This window comes from Sesamum indicum, linkage group LG7, assembly GCF_026168435.1.
Source record: "Sesamum indicum cultivar Baizhima isolate 11 linkage group LG7, ASM2616843v1, whole genome shotgun sequence".
Lineage (NCBI taxonomy): Eukaryota > Viridiplantae > Streptophyta > Magnoliopsida > Lamiales > Pedaliaceae > Sesamum > Sesamum indicum.
This window is the reverse complement of record NC_142663.1, coordinates 7,529,876-7,550,918: the sequence shown is the minus strand read 5'-3', so window position 1 is coordinate 7,550,918 and position 21,043 is coordinate 7,529,876. Positions and strand designations below refer to the sequence as shown.

Below are 21,043 nucleotides of genomic sequence, written 5' to 3'. Positions count from 1 at the left end.
TTTGTAATTGATGTGAAATACATGCCTACATAAATTAGCGACAAATTTAAGTAACAATCTTAAAGTTGCTGGTAATTAGTAAAGATGTCCTATAAGTGACAGTGGTTTTTATCTTATTACAATATAATTATTAATAAAAAATTATCATTAAATAATCACTTAAAATACTTAGGAACAATACAAATATAACACAATTATATTTGTTGTCATCACTGTGTCGTTATTTTGTTTATAGTGATATTTTATTTATAATTTTTTTTTCGTTACGAATATGCTAGCTAGTTCCAACATTTGCTTAATCGATATTGTCATTATTAAACTTATGAAAATTATTATAGTAATAAAATAAATTTCGTATGTATATATAATTAACTATAATTTTAGTATATATCTCATTTTTTTCATCCCTAATATTCTTTAATTTTTTAGTGAGAGAGAGAGAGAGAGAGAGAGAGAGAGATTATGTCACGGGCTTGTCTTGAGAGGCCCTTATTTCCACAATCCTAGACAAACAGACACATATTCCTCTCTCACTACTTACCCGAGGTCACCTTGGTAAATATAAACATTTCAACCCCCCCCCCCCCCTACTCAAAGTCCAAAAATCTCCATACAAATTACTTACACCTCCACTCATCAAAGCCCCCTCAAAACCCCAAACCCTCATTTGCAAGAATCCATCAAGAAAATTCAGTTCTACCTCTTTTTTTCTTGCATATTCTTCCATGGCCTTGATGCTCGACAACTGTGAAGGTATATTGTTGTCCTTAGATTCACAGAAAACTGTCCCAGCTCCATTTCTGACCAAGACATATCAGCTTGTTGATGATCCCACCACCGACCACATCGTCTCTTGGGGAGAAGACGACTCCACCTTTGTCGTCTGGCGGCCGCCGGAGTTCGCCCGTGACCTCCTCCCTAACTACTTCAAGCACAACAACTTCTCCAGCTTCGTCCGCCAGCTCAATACCTATGTAATGATGATAGTCTACTCCTCCCAGTTTTCACACACGCGTACTGATTTTATTTATATATATATATTTATGTGCATGAAATGGTGTTTTGATGATTCGGGGTTTGTGGGATTTTGAATTCGTTGTTTTGTTTGATGATGAATGTAGGGTTTCCGAAAGATAGTGCCGGACAGATGGGAGTTCGCGAATGAGTTCTTCAAGAAAGGGGAGAAGCACTTGCTGTGTGAGATCCACCGGAGGAAAACAGCTCAGCCGCAAGTGGCCCTCAACCACCACCACCTCACTGGCCAAGGTTTCTTCCCTTACCCCACCCGAGTCAGCATCTCCCCACCAGATTCAGACGAGAAATGGTGCGACTCACCGCCACCGCTCTCATCCGGTCCCACCCTGAACGCCGCCACCAACGGCAACGGCAACGGCAGCGTCTACAACAACAACTCCTTAGCCGCCCTTTCCGAAGACAACGAAAGACTGAGAAGAAACAACAACATGCTCATATCCGAACTAGCTCACATGAGGAAACTGTACAACGACATCATATACTTTGTGCAGAACCATGTGAAGCCAGTGGCTCCAAGCAATTCCTACAGTTCCTCTTTGTTTCTCTGCAACTCATCATCTGCCGCCGCCTGCACTCCCATTAATGGATCCTCAGCAATGCAGCAAAAGCCTTTGAATCAGCTCATTGGGCAGAACCAGACGACAGGCAAGAAGCAAGTAAATACCCTTTTCGGCGCTTTCAACCTCAACTCTTCTTCCGCTGCGGCCAGCAAGACTACTTCACAGAGCAGTCTGACGATTCTTGAAGAGGCAGCTGCAAACGTGGAACCGTGCAGAACTAAGCTCTTCGGGGTGCCACTGCCCTCCAAGAAAAGATTACACCCCGAATGCTATAATTCCTCGGTGGAGACGAACAAGACGAGATTGGTACTTGAGAAGGATGATTTAGGGTTGAATCTCATGCCTCCTTCTCCATGTTAGCTTCTGTTCTTCAGTTGTTTCATATATTCTTCTCTTTGATCTTAATTATGGTTTGGTCTCTTGATTTGAGTTCTGATCAGGTAGAAAGTGATCATCATCATATCTTGAAAAGATGGATGTTTCTGTTTGTGGGTGTCTGTGATGGATGATGATGATGACTTGTTTCTCTCTGTAAATATATGACTACTCATGTAGTTCGATCAGGTTTCATGATGTTCCCCCAGCCATGAATGCAGGTGGGTTTTGGTTAGAGAGTGAAGATTAGAGGATTATTACATTACAACATCAATTAAGTTTGAAATGAATCCTTAATTAGTTCGATGTAATAATTCCTTCTTTCTGTACTTTTCTCCTTTTTTCTCCACCATTGATGATCTTCACTTTCAGTACTAATCCAGCGTTTTAATCATGCATTCTCTATAATTGGGCATCTATAATTTGCCTTTCTTTCTCTCTTTCTGGTTTGTTATCTGAATGTTTCAGTCAGATTCAAATTAATGCACACAGATGAGAGAGAGAGAGAGAGAGGGATGAGAGAGAAAAGGGTTCTGAACCTGAAGCTTTTCTTGTTTTTTGTTCCATTAATGTATGGTACGTACACATACGTATGACCATGTCTCCAAGAAATTAGTCGTACGTACATCTCCTGAAAATTATGGGTTTTATATATATTTAATTCAGGTTTATATATTATAATTTCCATTTATATAATTCAAGGTACTTAGGTAGCTAGGTAGGTAAGTAGGTAGGGTTGGAGCATAGCTGAAAAGAGCAACATAGGATTTCACGAATCTGTATGTATGTATTTCAAAGGTTGCATTATTGCAGTAATTATCAAGTCCCACTGCATAAGAGTTGAAAAATTCTAACTCAATTTGAATATGATCCAATTTGATCATTATACGATAAGTATAATATACTTATTATATGATTAATATATAATTTTAAAAAAATAATTAATTATATGATAAGTGTATTTTACTTATTATATAATTAATTTAGTCCGATCGAAATATGATTTAGATAAAATTTGCACAAGATTTAAGGGAAAAAAGAGAAGAGGTAGGAAGGAAGCAAGCATCCATCATGTGTGTTCTCATTATGGTTATGATCTCCACGTCTCGGTTGTCTGAAACCTGCACAGTCCGACGTCGTCAGTCACGCAAAAGTGAGGAAACAAACACACAGATGAAAACAAAAACAAGAAGAAGAAATTAGCTAAGTATGCATAAACATATAGTGTTATTTGAATTGATCAGTGGTAAAAAGGAAAAGGGGTTTGTGCGTGTGTGTGTGTGAAAGCGAAATGTGGTAAGAAAAAACTGACTAAAAATGTTGTCTGAAATGTTTCAATCAAGGCTTCTATGCCTTCTTCTCCACCACCAGAAAACCTTTTCCTTTTCCTACTTTAAGTATCTGATCAATCCCTTTACAAACCTTCTTTGGATCCTCCCTTCTCTCTTTCCTCGAGAGAGACACAGAGAGATTTGTTGACTGTTAGGTAATAGGTAGTAGTGTGTGTTGTGCGTGTGAAAATATGTTTCTTGGATGATTCCAAACAACCTTTGCTGAAAATCCCATCTCTTTTTTCTCAATTTTACTTTAATTGCGTCTTCCTTTGTACATCTATGACATAAAGGGCACAGGTTCGATGGACAGTTTGACTAAGCGTTTTTTGTTTTTGGGACATTATAATTCGTATCAGATTCGATTAATTTTTAAACTAATTACATATGTCGACTATATTACATTATCCTACTATTTATATAAAATTTAAAGAAACTAATCAATCGCAAAATAATTATAATTACACTTTTTTGTTTAAGAAATTGGTTCTACCAAATCTGATCCGAATAAAAATTTGCTCTTGCTTTTTGTTTTTGTTAAATACTTGCTTGTTCCTTTGTCCTATAATAATATAAAGTGTGCACAGTTTCAATGGAAAGTTTGACTAACCATTTTTCGGAAAATTACAGTCACCGCATGAAAATGACTTAATAAAAAAAATGATGCTAAAATCAGCGTCAAGTTAATTAGCAAATAAAGTTTTTATTGCTAATTTATATTATTACTAATTCGATCGGACCATATTGGGTTGAATTTTCTATTGCATATTCTATTTCAATTAATATATATATACATGCAGTTGAATTTATCCTCTTAATGTATGAAAGATAACAAAAATTTCTCTAATAAAATAATTTATGTTAAAAGATACATATATGTGTGTTAATAAATAATGCATATAATTATATATATATATATATATATAAGCATGTTATATAACCTATGAATTTTTATTCAATTACATGTACACATAATTAAGATATATCATATCATATCTTTACTCATAAAATTACAAAATATTATAGATTAATTATATCATAGTTTTGTATATATCCGATGTAATACTTTTAAAATTATATTGATGATTTATTCTTAAAAAAAGTTCAATTTATAACACAAGAAAACAAATATTTAAATTTTTGAATAGTTATGTAAAAAGTATAAGAATTGTAGATTTATAAAGTTTATATAGATTCTATACTCATTATAAAACCTCATAAACTTTCAGTAGTATTTATTTTCAATAAATTTTTTTATAATAATTCAAACTATGTTTTAGGGGAATGATTGTAATAGACATACTTTAAGAAGGGGTTAATGTAATTTACTCCTCTGTGATATTATTAATGAACAAATTATCCTTTATGAAAAAAATAACAATTTACCCCCTAATCTTAAAAAATACAGGGGGCTAAATTGTAGTTTTTCTTTTTAGGAAGTGCAAATAACAAGTGCATTTTCATCGTAAAAAGACTACCGGGGTCATTTTATTATATTTTATAATTCAGAAACGTAAATACATTTTATACATAATTTAGATTTAAAACAAAAGTTTCCACATGTTTTCATGCTATATATAGGTTTTGGTAATATAATGTGAGTGTACATAGAAAAGGAAATTCTATGAAAGCACTCAAATGGGGGCAAGAATTACAAGTACTAGGTATAGGAAGAGAAAACGTTAATGGTAGGAATGTTAGACTGGAAAATCTTGGTCGTGTAATGATTTGGTCTTTATATATATATACCGTATAAAAAAAAAAACTCATACCCTAGCTACCTACTTTCCTACTTCTATGGGTACACCTAAGTGCTTTCTTATCTTGTCTTCTTTTCTTGATGTCCTAGCACGTGACCTCGAAAATGCACGTGCCCTCTGGCTGAATATACAACATCTATGAGACATTGATTAATTTACAAATTAGAAATAAAAGGAGGGGTTGGTGGAAAATTGAGAAAATTGCAATTTTAATTCTGTAATTATTATGTTGGGATGTCGATTTAGTACTATACGTATTCATTTTGATAGTTTTGTTCTGAAATTTATAAAAGTTTCTTACATTTATTATAAAAATATAATTTTTTATTATAGTTAGTTACTATGATTAAACGATAAAAATTTTGGTAAGTACAAATTAATCACGATTTTATTAGTTGTTTTTTCACAAATGAGGCCGAAATATTTGTCATGATTTTAACTAAAATTTTGCAATGGTCATCAGTTGTTGTTTCTGTGAACGAGGCCAAAATATTAATCGTGCCTAAAACTATGGCAAATATTAATTAGGGTAAAATGCGGACACCCCGCAACATATGGGGGCAAAGTGCAAATATCCCCGTATATTGGGGGGTACTGTCTGCATTTTACCCTATTAATTAACCTTGAAAAAGTTTAAATTTTTGCATTTAATTTTATTTTTTACTGCGATTATTAATATTGATTTATATGGTATTTAAACAGTGGTCATTTGTACTGTAGCGAAAAATTAATTTTTTTATCATAATTGAAAATAAAGATGGCAAGAATTTTCTAATATGGTCCGAAAAGTGTATTTGATCAGCTTAATTAGATGAAACTTTCTGACCATTTTTGTTCTCATATAGGGTGCGGAATTCTTAAAATTACGGGATAAAATTCCTAAACTATATTCTTACGAAATTAAAATTGGCACCTCATATACTTACAGAATTAAAATTAAAAAAAAAAATAGATGGTGTGTGTAGATAAAGTGAGAGTATAGGGATTATCAGGCAAAGGATGCTTTAAGAAGAGAGTGTGTGCATGTTGCTTAACAGCCCATTTTTTGAAAAATGGGAAAGGGGGAATTTTTGTGTTGGTTGAATTTTTGGTTTGTGTTTAGTCTTTTTAGTGAACTTTATTGACATTATATTAGAAAAAAAATCACTTTATTGACAATATTTAAAGTGTATATGGGTGCGTACAACTTTATACATGTACGTAGACCTAAAGTTTGCTTTAATGGAAGGTTAAAGGTCTCTTTTTTTAATTAATTGCAATTTTCAAAAATTCTTTTCAATCATTTTACGTTTGGATTCCTAGAAATGAAGTGATATGATTACCTAGTCAATGTAATGGTCTTGTCTTGTCTTGTTTAACTGGCTAAATTACAATGAATTTTTTAAAAAATGTGTTGTAATTATAAATATATTTTTGTGATTTAAAAAATTATAAATATAAAATAAAATAAATTTAATATATAATTATGGCAAAGTATCATAATTAAAAATAAATAATTAGAGTAAATAGTCATTGATTATGGCTATGCAACGGTTGGTTTTAGGAGTGTGGCTAAGCTAAAAGCTATGGTAAAAACATGTGTCATGGTTCATAGCTATGACAAAAATAATTTTTATGGTGGATAATCTAAGTTTTTTGAATCAATTTTATTTAACCACGATTAGTAATAATTAGTTAGCATGATTTTAGTCTATATTGAATAAAATTGTAGCCAATAGTAAAAAATTTTCTAGTGATTCCCTTGGAATTAATGGACGTCTAATAAATACCACTTACAATTTGCGTCATCCCCTTTCAACTTCACCTCACAAGTATCAGACACTGTTTTCTTGTTGTGGCACAAGAGATTGGGTCATCCATCTCACAAAGTTTTTTAACATGTACCAATTCTTAAGTCATCAATAAAATGTTGATGTTTTTCGCATTTGTCCGCTTGCTAAGCAACATCGCTTACCGTTTCCTTCTAGCAATTCTACTACACTTAAACCTTTTGAACTGATACAAGTTGATGTTTGGGGCTCGTATCACCAAGCTTCCTTGTCTAATTGCTATTATTTTCTTACAGTTATAGATGATCATAATACGGCTGCTTGGACCTACTTGATGCGCCATAAGAATCATCATCCATACTGTTAAATAGATTCTTTCAAAGTATTAAGACTCATTTGATAGCTGAGTCAAGTGCATTCGCACTGATAATGGTTCTGAGTCTTGGGTCATGATTGCCAAACTTTATTCACTTCATTGGGAATTACTCGTCAAAAAACTTGCTCATACTCTCCCCAACAAAATGGCCTTGTTGAACGTAAACATAAACAACTTGTGGAAATAGCTCGTTCACTTTTCTTTCAAGCCCGTTTGCCAACCAAATTCTAGGGAGAAGCCTTGTTGACTGCCACATATCTCTTAAACAGATTACCATCCTTGATTCTTTTTTGGAAACGCCTTATGAACTCTAACACAAACAGCCCCCATCCTATGAACATCTGTATATCTTTGGTTGTCTGTGATTTGCCACTCTTACTAAACCTCACAAACATAGGTTTAGTAAAAGGGCCTTACGTTCTGCCTTTCTTGGATATAGCACTGATCACAATGGGTTTAAGGTTTGTGATTTAGACATTAAACAACTACTCATCTCTCGTGATGTCATTTTCGATGAACTACATTTTCTTTTCAACTCTACATCATCTACAAATATTCCTTTGCCTATAATCCCTCTTTCCTCAGATAATGATGATGTTGTTCCTGTTGAATCCTCACAATCTACTATGGTCTCTACCAATAGTCCTCTCTCTACTCCACCCACTGCTAACTCTTCTCCTTCAGCTCCTCCTTCGCCTCCTGCTCCCATGCTTATAAGATACTCTACACGCCCCATTCACAAACCAGCTTGACTATCAAACTTCATTTGTAACCAATTCTCCAGTTTCTTGACTATATACACAATTTGTTGCTCAATTGTCTATTTTACAAGAGCCTAGGTCCTATGCTCAGGCCCAGGGTCGTGAAGAGTGGGAGAAGGCCATGGCAAAGGAATTGCAGGCACTTGAACAAAATTAGACCTAGAAGCTCACTTCACTTCCTCCAGGTAAAAATGGCATTGACTCACGTTGGGTTTACAAGCCGAAATTGAACCCAGATACAAGTGTAACTTAGTATAAAGTTCGTCTCATGGAGAAAGGTTATAGTCAAATCGAAGGTGTTAATTATTATGATAGTTTCTCACCAGTCACTAAGGATGTTGCAGTACACATCTTTCTCAGTATTGCAGTTGCATATTCTTGGCCTTTACATTAGCTTGATGTTAATAATGCCTTCCTCCATGGTTATTTGAATGAAGAGGTTTACATGTCTCCACCTAATGGTTATTTTGCTCCATCAGGACAAATATGCAAATTACAGAAGTCGCTCTACGGCCTCAAGCAAGCTTCTAGGCAGTGGAATCACGAATTTACTTTGGAAATTACTGAGTTTGGGTTCAAACAATTGCCGCATGATCATTTTTTATTCATTAAGTCTGTCCCGCATGGTTTCTTGGCACTGCTGGTGTATGTGGATGATATCTTTGTCATGGGGCCTTCAAAAGACTTGATTACTGAGGTAAAGCGTTATTTGGATGCTCTTTTTACCATTAAAGATGTTGGCTTTGCCAGGTATTTCTTGGGTCTTGAAATTGCTCGTTCTTCGGACAGTATGAGTGTAATCCGGTGAAAGTATGCTATGGACATTGTCTCTGACTCTAGAATGGCTGATACCACCCCTGTACTTACTCCTCTTCCACCTGGTCTCAAACTCAATAAAGATTTTGGGGCTCATTTTCAAGAGCCTGATAAGTTTAGGCGACTCATTGGCAGGCTGTTGTATCTTGGATTCATCGTCCAGATATTTCTTTTGTTGTTGTTCGTTACTTAATAGGCACTGCTTCTACTAGGTAGTTGTATCCAACTTGTGATTCTCTAAAATTGTCTGTGTATACGGATGCTGATTGGGGCGCCTGTGTTGATTCCCGACGCTCGATGACTAGTTATTGAGTTTTCCTTGGACCAGCGCTTATTTCCAAGAAATCCAAGAAGCAAAAATACTGTCTCCCGTTCTTCTGCTGAAGCCGGGGTACCGTGCCATGGCTTCAGTTGTTTGCGGACTTCAGTGGGTCTCTTACATCTTCATAGATTTTTGTGTTCCAATGGCTAAGCCCATTTCTTTTTGGTGTGATAATCAAGCGGCTCTTCACATCATTGCAAACCCCGTGTTCCATGAATGCACGAAGCATTTGGACATTGACTGCCATATGGTTCGAGAAAAATATAAGGATAGTTTTATCTCGCCTTCATTTCTGTCTAGCAAGTTGTAGTTTGCTGCTTTGTTTACAAAGTCCCTACCTAGCGCCTCATTTACTTGTCTTTTGTCCAAGCTAGGCTTGATACGCCTCAACTTGAAGGGGAAGTGTGAAAATGCAGCTGCAGCAGCAGAACAGAGCAGAGCAGGGATGCTGGAATGAGGAAGACGCGCATTTGTCTTTTCATTGTGCAGAGTAGCAATTTTATAAGTTGTGTGTTAGTAAAGACAGCATTCAAGTGGCAGTTTGTTGAGTTTGTTACCTACCGCATGTCCTATTTAAAGCACTGTACTCTGCATTCTTTGGTTCATAGTGAAATACAGAGTGCATATTCTTATTATTGTCTGCTATGGAGATTTCCCTCTCTACCATGGAAGTATGTTCAAAGGTGTAACGAGGGTAATTGTTAGACGATCATTAATTTATAAAGGGTATTTGTAATTTTTTAAATAACAATAGCGTAATTATAATTATGACAAACCCATAGTAATTTACTCTATATAAAACCTTTAGACGTTTCAATAATTAAATTAAAACTAATTGCGTTTAAGATGAAGTCTAAATATATATGATTTTACTTAATTTGCATTATATAGTTTGTAATTACTGATTATATTCATTTCGTAATTGAAATTATGAAAATTTTCGCTTTAAGTTTTACATAGTGCAACAATTTTCAGTACATTCCTTTGGTATCAAATATAGAACTAAATACAACCCTCTTTTGTACGTTTATCGATATACAATCTGTACATCAACAATGTCTTAATCTAGTGATGATAGATTCGAGTTACATTAAATAGTGTGGATATTTGTCTCAATTGATAATAAAATCTTATAAATAAATTCAAGGTCATAAGTTCAAGTTCCACCAAATATGTGCGCATATTTATCTCACTTAATAATAGAATTTTAATTTTAACCACTAAACTAAAACACCATTTCCTAATCAATTGGGACATTATTGTGTAATGAAATTTATGTTAGCATTTTTCACTAGATTCTTTGTACTGATCGTCCAAATCAGAAAACGATCAAATGTACCAAAGCTGCAAGTGTTAGGTAAATATTCTCAACTAGCTATAGTTTTATATGTTAAGCATTGATTACCAATTACAAGATTCCGTAATAAATTATTAGTAATTGTTAATTATCATCTGTTTCTCCTTTAATCTATCTTCTCTGGGTTTAATTAATCTCTTTATTAGCGTTTCAGACCCTCTATGATTTTGAATTTATAGTTGAGGACTATAATTAAAAACTGTAATAAAAAGTAACAAATACACTTATATAAATGAGATTCAAATTCAAGATTTTTATTAAGGTAAAATACGTTCACTATCTCTAAATTACCATTCAGGTCACAAAGTGGCCCTTAAATGACGTACCAACAAAATCTCTACTGTTTGGAACCGTTACATTAGCAGTTGCCATCTTTTCTAGGCGTTAAGGCCTTAACCATACGATTGATCAGACTATGCCTCTTCAGGATGAAAAATTATTTATTCTTTTCCGTTTTTTTTTAATTAACATGGTTGATGCTTAGGCGGAGGGTTAGGTATAGACCGTACCCATTTATTAATATCTCCCTAAATCCCTGATGTTTCATACAAAATAAGCGATTGGAATGTAAATAAAGAGTACTACTTTTTTAATGATGATCCAAAAATTTGTTATTTTTAATAATCTCCAAAATGTGTTCTATTTACACAAAGTTTTGAGTTCACAAAAATAATTATAAGACCAAAAAAAATATAGACAAATGAATTTTCTATTTAAATCAAATGGTTGCGATCTTTGGGAGAGACAATTATCCTCTGATTATTCTCTCCAAATTCTGATCCAGTGTCTGAAAGTTTATTTTTGAATCAGGCGTATAATTTCTGTGGATTTGAGGAGCAAACTATGGATCACCATATACGTGGAACCTTGTTTTGTAGCGCTTGGTCGTAATATAGAGTTTTGGTCTTACTTTGGACTTGAGCCATTGTAGATTTGTTGGTTATATTTAATGTGTGTTTCGAATGTCTTTTCTTATAAGCACAAGCAAAAAAGACGTATATAGTTTGTGCTCACTTTTATTAGACTTAAAAACTATCAACTCTGACCATAGCGGTCTGTACTTGAATATACTTCTTCAGTTAATCAATTCAAAATAAATATATATTTATTTATCTTGGATGGATGTATCAAAGTGGATAAAGCCCTCTTAATAATAAAATAAAGTGTAGATAACAATCAAATCGGCTTTTGTGATTAATCGAGGTTTAAAGTTATAATTTGAATAATTTAATTGCCAATGATGGGCTTACATTATAGGCAGCCCATGAAAGAGGAGTCCAGGATATTATTTTACAAGCCCAATTTGTCAGGGGTCATTAGAGTTGGGCCCAACTCTTTTTCTCATTGGTTTATCCATGGAATACTTCTATATGAAACATATTAGATACTTTTTTGAAAAATTGTAAATGAAAATTGTTAAAAATAATAATTAAATATTTTTCACCATTATTTTTATATGATGTATATTTGATTGAATAAATGAATTTACTGTTTAAAATTTAATGAGGAGACGAATAGAAAAACTAAGATAAAAAATAATTAATTTTGAGAGGGAAAATAAGAAATAAAAATTAAATAAAGATGATTAAAAGAGTATAAAGTAAAACCTTAAAACTTCTAATCTCAACATTTCAATAATTTAATCCATTTTGGGGAAAAAAGGTTCTTTTTCTTCACTTTTGAAATTTAGAAAAAAATAATTTTAGTGGATTAAAAAACAATAATTATTTGTTAACTCATAAATATAAAAAATATCACTTTATGCGATCATTAGGGGCCTTAGCTGGTGATCGAGTTGTTTCCCTTTCGACGATGAAGCTTATCCCCCCACCTTGACTCCTGTTACTTTGAGGTCATATCTAGTGTTCAAAATTTGCTTCGATTTAATACTACTCTTGCGGCCTGCACTGAAACAGTGCTTGACCCTTAAATGTCTAGTCAACTATTGCGCCTCAGTGCATTTTGGGGAGAACCAACTAACTTTGTGTTTGAGTTGCATTTCACCCTTCAACCACAACTCATTCGTTGATTTTTCAACATCAGTCGGTTCAGACCTCCACTTAATTTTTCTCAAGCTTCATCTTGATCATGGATAGATCACCCAAATTCCTTTACTTTGAATAAGTTGATTATAATTGGATAGATTGTATTGTGATTAAAGTTGTGATAACTTTTACATAATAAATGAGTTTTAAGTTTATATCTTAGTATTTTGGTGGGAATATATAATTTATTCCGTTGTATTTTATTTATTATACTATATTTAAATATTGGACTATATCAATGTGTAAAGAGTTTAATAATGAAATAAACTTGTCAAACTAATGTCAATAAAAAAAAAAAAATTAAGGAATTGAAATTTGTCCCCTCTTTCCCCTTCCCAAGCCAATATAAATGCACCAAAATCTAGTCCACCTCCTTTGGCTATTTATAGTCTGCTCCCACGGCAGTGGGTAGGGGTGGGCATCAAGTCGGATAGTATTGATTCGACTAGTTCGAGTTGGGTACTTAAAAATTTTTGTCTAGTTATTTTGATTCGAATTTTATTGGGTACTCAATTTTTCTTTCTTTTTTTTTTTTTTGAATTATGACGTCTTCATTTGTTGATTTCAAATTTTCGACAAGACTCAAACAGACAACAAAAACTCACTCCTCGTATATAAACTTCCAAACCCAAGCCCCCAAACACCAAAAATATTTATGCCAACTTTTATTTTCAGTACTCATTTTTTTTGATATATTTAGTCTATTTAAATAAATAAAATTAATTTGAAAAAATATAAAAAATAATATAAGTGTTAATTGATAAAAAATATATAAATAAAAGATAAAAATACATATAGTTTGAGAGATAAAGTAAATTTCGTAAAAAAATGGAATAAATCTATTAATTAAATACACTTAATTTTATATTTATAAATTTAATAAAAAAATTAACTCCAAATTTTCCCTCTCATTCTTCCTCCCTTTTAATTTAATATTGTAAAAAATAATTTATATATTATAATCACTCTTCTTCTATTTCTCTCTCGCTTCCCTCTGTCTGCCTCCCTTCCGCCGCCCCCCTCCCCTTCTCTCTTCTCTCTTTTTCCCTTCCGTTCCTCCCTCTCCTTCCACCGCCCGCCCCTCTGTGCTGTCTCACTTCCCGGCCTTCTGACAAGAGGTATTTCTCCTTCTGTGTTCGTAGCTATTTTGGCTTTGCATTTTCTCTGTTTTACGCCTCAAAGCATTTGTTTTGTTTTCTTGTGCATTGGGAAGATTTGGTTTCGTGATGGGTTTTGTTTTTTCTGACTACTTTTTCTGTTTTTTAATTTTCGATGAAACTTTAGATAGGTGGTTTGCGTTTCGGACGGATGCGTTTATGTGTTAATGAGAGATTTTAAACTTTATGCTGTTTTCAGTCAACCTCAGAAGAAATTGCATTTTGAATGCTTGCTTCCAGTCGTTTCACTAGTTTGGTTGAAGGGATGTTATTATATCTTTGATGCGGCTGTTTGTTGGTTGGTTGTAATTTTCAGCTGATCCAAGCTTTTACTTTTGGTTTACATGTGCATGTTTTGGTATGATTTAGTCTAGTACAAGTATGGTATGACTATTGTGAGATTGGGACTTTTCTTCCCTTATTTTGGAACTGTGGGTATTTTTTGAACTACTTTGTTTCTTCTTTGTGTAAAATACAGTCTAAATGTTTAAAAGAAAAATGTTTTCCCGTGTTCTTTCTTGTTTCTATTTCAAGGTGTAACATCCCATTAAATGAAGCAGTTAAGCCCCCTCAATCCTATATATGTGCTTGGTTCTTGTATTTGACAAAAAGTAGCTTGTACATTCTAATCCTTGCATGGTTTATTTGTTTGATTTCTCTAAGAATTCGTGTGGCATCAGAAACATGCTCGAATACATCATTATCTTTTTTATTGCAGCTTTCTCTCCAGTACCTGATAGTGACTCCCTTTACTCTGTGAATTTTTTATGCAAGTTCACTATGTTATGCAGCTAATGTTTTCTAGCTGTATGTCATAGCTATCCAGTTCTCTTAAATATGAGTAGTGAACTGCACTTTTTCTTTAGCTTGATGGATTTCTATTGGATTTTTCATGCTTTTACATCTAACATACATCCAAAACCCAATTGACAGGAAATTTCGAATCGTGGGGTCTTGTTCATGACCCTCTGTTACATTTTACTTCTCTGTTGTCGTCAATATTAAGTGAAATAGATGAAATGATGTACTTGGTAGCAATCTTATTTATCGGTTCCTAGTTCAGTGTGGGCTCCACTGAACAAGCTGCAGTGCTATGATGCAATTTCTGCAGTGACCTTGAAATCTGGTGTCTTAAGATGTTCCTTATGTTATGTTAAAAGAATCATTTGATCACGTATACCTTAGGATGTTTCCAGTACTTGCAATCTGTAGCGGCCTTGCAAAACAAAAATATGTTAAACTATGAGTCATGAGTCTGCTATGCTGTGTGTTAGAAAGATATATAGATAAAGCAAGAGTACTGGAAATTGATTCAGACTGGTATAGACGTAATGATCACTATAGTATAGTATGCTGCTAACAGAGGCCTCAGTTTGCTGCCTCTGTTAGTAGCAAACTAAGGCAGCAAACACGGTCATCTTGTGGTTTTAATGTTGCAGGATTTATTTGAGAGCCACAAATTTGGTGATTACAATACAGCACGCCCTTGTATCTTTTTTGTTTGTTTTACTTTATTTTTATTATGTACAGAATTGGGATTTTTCCTAAATTTCTTCATGCTGCGTCTGCCTCGTTTTATAAGTTTGAAAGTTTTGTTAGATGCTTGGAACTGGAAATATTTTACAAACCTAGCATCATTTTATACTGTTCAAGACTCTATTAGTCTTGACTAAAGCACATAACTGTATCTAGTATCCAGTAGAGATTTGCGAATATTACACTTACAAGCTTTTTGTTCATCTTTACTTCCTTCTTTAGCCAACTTAAATAGAAAGAAACATAAGCAGTAGCAGATGTATGGAAATTTGTATTTAGCTAAGTGATGTTTTAGTGTCTGTGACAGCAGCTGCACATTTGTATGCAGGGGTGGAAGAGCCCTTTACCTCCCTTCTAAGTTGGAGCTCGAGTACGATGTGGTTGTATTCTCATACTTGGTACGCTTGTTTTATCCATCATTGGGAATACGGAGAGAAATAATTCAAATGGAATTGTATTATTTCAACGGATAAAAAAATATTTCAACACAACTAGAAAAGTGCGAATACCTAAAACCCAATGAAGTTTAGTAATGTATTAATTTTATTAGAAATTCAAAAAATCTGACGACCCCTTCTAAATTTTACTAATTTATTTTCTATAAATAAAATTATATCTCAAGTTAAACAATCTAAATTCATATTAAAATAACTTATTTTTCTTTTTCTTTTTGCATTTTTTAAAAAAGTAACGGAAGTGATACGGAAGAAATATTAATTTCCAAATTATGAAAAGAATTTGAATATTGAATTAAGCTAATGAGATTACATTAATAGCCCCATAAAACCATATATTACGGTTATGCCATAACTAAGCCTAAAACCTCCTTCCGTTTGTTAGCTAAAACCCCAAAGCCGTTGAGTTAAAGCTCTGGTTGAAGGAGTTAACAATGGAAACCGAAGTAGTTATTGCCTCATCTCCGACAGACGCTGGAATCAGCTGTTGGGACCTCCACACCGGGGCTGAGCACCTCCGCTACAAGTCGTGCGCCTCCCCTTCCCACGGTCTTACCTCCGTTGCCGGCCGCTTTCTTGCCTCCTCCCAAATCCGAGAGTCCAAGTCGTCGTCTTCGTCTGGGTCCATTCTCTATTGGTCCTGGAGCAAGGTAATCTTAATTTGGATTGCATTTATGCCCACGAGGAGATGCATGGTTTGTTCTTGTGTTTCGACCGTGAAGATTCGATGAATGATATTCAAGGTGTTTTTGGTACTTCTTTTGTTTCAGTTAACCGGTTTTTGGGTGATTTTATGTGTTTTGATGAGTGCGAATCTTCCAAGGAGTATGCAGATTTGATGCTTTTATTTAGATTGTGCTTGGGGTATACTGTAATTTGTTGTTGAAGTCTAACAAGACTTTGTATTTGGGAAGAATGGGGTGACAATCAATGGTTTGTTGTAAATTTTGCAGCCCCAGGTTGAAGTTAGGAGCTTTCCTGCCGAACCCATAAAGCCACTTGTCTCCAATAGTCAAGGAACTTACATTGCAGGAGGAGGTGTTTCAGGGGATATATACTTTTGGGAGGTGAAGTATATCAAATAGTATTTCTAATTGGTGCCTCTATTAATTGTTTTAATGATGTAATGAATGGCGTATCTTTCATTACCCTGTAGGTTGCAACTGGCAAATTGCTCAAGAAGTGGCATGCACATTACCGGGCTGTTAGTTGCTTGGTTTTTAATGATGACGAATCCCTTTTGATTTCAGGGGCGGAAGATGGATCTGTTCGCGTTTGGTCACTTTTCCTGTATGTTCCACTTCCATGTGTGTTTTGTTATGTTGCCAGGTCATGTTAAATGAGTATTTAATGGATGTCCTTATACTACTGCAGGATATTCGATGATGCAAGGAGGGAAGAGATGAAACATTTGTTTGAGTACAGTTTCCATGAGCATTCTTTGAGGGTGACTGATGTTAAAACTGGCTATGGTGGATCGAATGCAATAATTGTGTCTGCTTCTGAGGATCGTACATGCAAGGTTAGTTGGGCCCTGTCCATCGGTATTTGATGCTCTGACATGGAAGCTAATTTAAGGAGGAACATAATCATGTCTTTACAGTTGTCATTATGTGCATACCAGTCTGCTACTAGTTTCTTTTTACTTATATGCAAACCATCTTGTCTCCTATACATTTCGCACCTCTCTTTATTTTATTTATGAGATGAACCACTGTAGCTGTGAACTTATTTTTTGGAATCTGATTAGAACAATATCTTTTTAATCATTCAGATATTCCTGTTTTAATTGCTTAATGTTGAATTTATCCTATAGCATGATGTAATTCTGGTATCAATGACATTGATCTCTAATAAATCTACTCTTATCCCAGGTTTGGAGTTTATCTAAAGGGAAGATAGTAAGAAATGTTGTCTTCCCTTCAATGATAGATGCAATTTCCTTGGACCCTGGGGAACATGTCTTTTATGCGGGTGGTAGAGATGGTAAAATCTATATAGCTGGATTAAATTCTCCAGTAACTTCCAACAGCAACTATGGATTGCATATAGTTGGTGCACTGTCTGAGCACAGGTTGGTCGACTTATACATATATTCTGGCTTCAGCTATTTGATTAATACTTGGAATTGTTAGGTTTATGGATTTCTATTTTGCATCAATGCAATGTATAGAGTTTCCCAAACGACTTCATGATGGCTTGTTCCCTCCTTCACTCTATATTTGCCTGATTTACTCCAAGTGCTCTTTAGTCTTTTGGAAAAGGTGACTGGTAATTCTACCACCAGTATTATTTTCAGGCCATAAGATCAATTTTATAGATGTCTGAGAGGTTACTAGTTGTTACTGGCAATGGCCTTTCAGATTTTGCGCAACTGCATGTCAGAACTAGGACTGCTAGGTTGTTATACTAATGTCTTTGGAGTTCAAGTAAAACTTTCTGATTTGTCAGATTTTGTGTTTGAACTTGATTATGTTTCTCTTAGATTTTCTGAATTGACCATTCATCATAAGTTGGTTTTATGGATGACTAACAAGATCTTAGTTGTACCCCGGCACCACCGTTTATGGATTTGCATTATCACGTGACAGCCAGATTGTTCTGCTAAAGTGTTGAGTTCAATTCTGTGTGATTTTGCTAGCATTCTGCATTGGATCTTGTTTTTATGCTACTTTATAGATGTCCTGAACTAACTTGAATGGACATCCTTGATCTGTGAAACAGCAAAGGTGTATCCTGCTTGGCTTCTAGTGCTGATGGATTTTTATTAGTTTCTGGATCAGAGGATGGCATGATTAGAGTGTGGGACACTAGAACGCGAAACATTATTCGGGTCTTTAGACACACCAAAGGTACTTCACATCAACCCTAGTAATGCTTTTTCATTGTGAACATTGTTTGATAGCTGACCTTTTACCTCAATAGAAGTAATTTTATGTTTCTCTTCGTCATATTCATTTTGATTCTGTTGCAACAGACCTCTGTGTTTATTGTATCAATTTAATTGTCTTCCTTTTAAATAATCATTTGTTGGAATAATTCAACTACTAATGTATTTTCTCCTGGCCTTGTCACCGCACAGGTCCAGTTAATAATGTTCTTGTCATCAGACAGCCGAAATACATAAATCCTCGTACATCTGCTACTTCTCTGGCTTCAGCAGCAAGGAGGCAAGGTCTGACATTACCACCTCCACTGGAAAAGTTTGCTAATTCCCCAGATGAGAGTCCATATGTTAAAGTACTCATCGGTCCTCAGACCCTGCCAAATCAACCCTTATTCTCTCCATACATAAGCATTCAGACAATGGAAGCTCAAATAAAAGAACTACAGGTTAATATTTGCTATACAAGTTTCTAGTAAATTTGTCCCGTTATCCTTATAATTTGAATCTATAGGCATCTCCGATGTGAATGCTTGAGTTATTCCTAATCCATGTTCTAATACATGCAGTATCTTATTTCTGATCCTTCTTTTAACCATGAAATCTAGATGGTATATATAGGATAGAAAGGGGATGATTTGTATGTAGAAATGAAATTAAGTGGGAATGGGATGAATTTAGGAATGAAATAAGGATGCGAAAGGAATCATATTTGAATAACATTCTTATGATAGCATATACACAAAAAATTAGAAGGTAATGAATTCGTCATTCTTAGTTAATTTCATTCACATGATTGATAATTAGAAAGGATTGATTAATAATGGAAAGAAATTACTTTTATGGAAAATTTGTTTGGTAATTTTTTTTAAAAGATTACTTATTCATATTTTGTTGATGTATAATAGTAGTATTTTGAAAAATTGCTTATAGACGGTTAATAGCAATTTATGATCATCTCATATGTTATTACAAAAAGGAAAAGATATTTATTTACTTAAGAAATAGTTTATTGATTCAATGAACAGGGAGATAGTATTTTTTTGATTTGACAAGTCTCCATCCAGTAAGAAACAAAAAACCTATAGGTGAAAATATTGTGACCTCCTATTAGAAGGATAATTTGTCACGAACAAAAAAAATAAAAAAAAACATTTCTCAACATGTTAGGAATAACTAATACCGTATTGGGGAAGGAATGACTAATCCATGCCTAGGGGAATAAGAATTCCAATACTATATAGGAATAAGTACTGCTAAACATATATCATACCAATCATAGATGTAGGAATCGACCTGGGCATGCCCATTCCATTCCGACTTCCTTCCTACATACTACTCTCCCCCCAAATGGTTTAACTCCTAGGTGTTTTATTTTTTTTTAATCAAGGATGAATTACACCCGACGAATAATCTGGTTCCAAGTTTAATTAACATTATCTTCTTGGAAAAATAGGTTTATGCCTGCAATTGCTTTTGCCTTTTGGTATACAAAATAGTTGTTTCTTCATTGTGCTTGTTAATGTAAATATCATGCAAGGAAAAGGATGTTTCATATTAATGATTAATTGCATTTGCTTGCCTGACTTTTAATGTTTTAGACAGTTTCTGTATTGCCTGCCAGTGTCTATAAGTATAATATCAATTTAGGTTTTGCTGTTTGATGATTTAGTTAATATCTGTTCTAAAAGTGGTTTCATTTCCCAATATTCAAGTAAGGTTTTTGCATCATCTCTCACCGTTTTCTCTAGAAATCCAATCAGCTTGATAGTTAGAATATTGAAAACCGATGAAGATGCCCTTACTGCATGTTTTACTCATTATCCATTGTGTACAATGAATTCTTGGCAACCAATATCACCTTGAAGTTTCTAACGTTCTGTTTTAATCTCTCCACAGAAACAAGGTTCTTCTGCAGCTGCTGAAGTGGATGTGGAAAGGTTGAAAAGTGAACAGCTGAGGTCTGTGCAAATGATCCAGCAATGGAAAAAGATGTATGAGAATCTGCATCAATTCTGTGTCAGCGAGCTTCTGGAAGGCAGTCACACTGAAAGTCCCAATGGATAAAATTTATGAGGTACCATTTAGGGTTATTAGTTTCTCGTACACTAAGCTGAAAAAGTAAGTGCCAATTGTTCACTTTAGTCTTTCCTTCTTCATTTGACTTTGAGTTCTCATCGGTACTGAGGACTCATTTAGCACAATTTTCTTATAGTGGAGGTTGTAATTCCCTAAATAGAACATTATCACGAGCTTGCATGATTCAAAATTTTTGGTATACTGTAATTATTTGAGAATTGTACTTTATATGAAGCAATTCTAAAACCGTCTTGCTCCTGAGATGTAGAATTGTGAAGTTTCAGCCAACTTAATGTCATATCGATCTTGATGCTATCCATGGTTTTCATGATTCTCTCCGGTCACTCAAATTCATTTCCAGAAGCAGTGAATGTGCATCAGATGTTGAAATTAGGTAAATTCATATTTAATATCCTGCAGAAGAT

At 34.2% G+C, this 21,043-nt stretch overlaps 2 protein-coding genes and 1 long non-coding RNA gene across 5 annotated transcripts; all 3 read left to right on the top strand.

Moving 5' to 3' along the window:
- Positions 1-585: 585 nt before the first annotated feature.
- On the top strand, positions 586-2,378 carry LOC105166271 (heat stress transcription factor B-4). The gene is made up of 2 exons (XM_011085578.3): positions 586-974; positions 1,122-2,378. Exons 1-2 carry the CDS (start codon positions 726-728, stop codon positions 1,953-1,955), a joined length of 1,083 nt encoding a protein of 360 aa, XP_011083880.2. The 5' UTR covers positions 586-725; the 3' UTR covers positions 1,956-2,378.
- A 4,943-nt stretch (positions 2,379-7,321) lies between these two features.
- Positions 7,322-9,740, top strand: LOC105166270 (uncharacterized). Its single transcript, XR_016066354.1, has 2 exons — positions 7,322-8,152; positions 8,447-9,740. It is a non-coding gene; the product is annotated as an uncharacterized LOC105166270 (long non-coding RNA).
- Positions 9,741-13,477: 3,737 nt separating this feature from the next.
- RID3 (Transducin/WD40 repeat-like superfamily protein) lies at positions 13,478-20,933 on the top strand. Of its 3 annotated transcripts, none has more exons than XM_011085575.3 (10): positions 13,478-13,625; positions 15,529-15,598; positions 16,041-16,305; positions 16,609-16,722; positions 16,812-16,945; positions 17,030-17,177; positions 17,530-17,729; positions 18,380-18,507; positions 18,738-18,988; positions 20,439-20,933. In XM_011085575.3, the coding sequence occupies exons 3-10, from the start codon at positions 16,090-16,092 to the stop codon at positions 20,604-20,606; spliced, it is 1,359 nt and encodes a 452-aa protein (XP_011083877.1). In that variant the 5' UTR covers positions 13,478-13,625; positions 15,529-15,598; positions 16,041-16,089; the 3' UTR covers positions 20,607-20,933. The 3 variants fall into 3 exon arrangements, with proteins under 3 accessions (XP_011083877.1, XP_020550857.1, XP_020550856.1); XM_020695198.2 differs by having other exon boundaries at positions 13,484-13,625; positions 15,496-15,598; XM_020695197.2 differs by having other exon boundaries at positions 13,485-13,625; positions 15,511-15,598.
- The last annotated feature ends 110 nt before the right edge of the window (positions 20,934-21,043 follow it).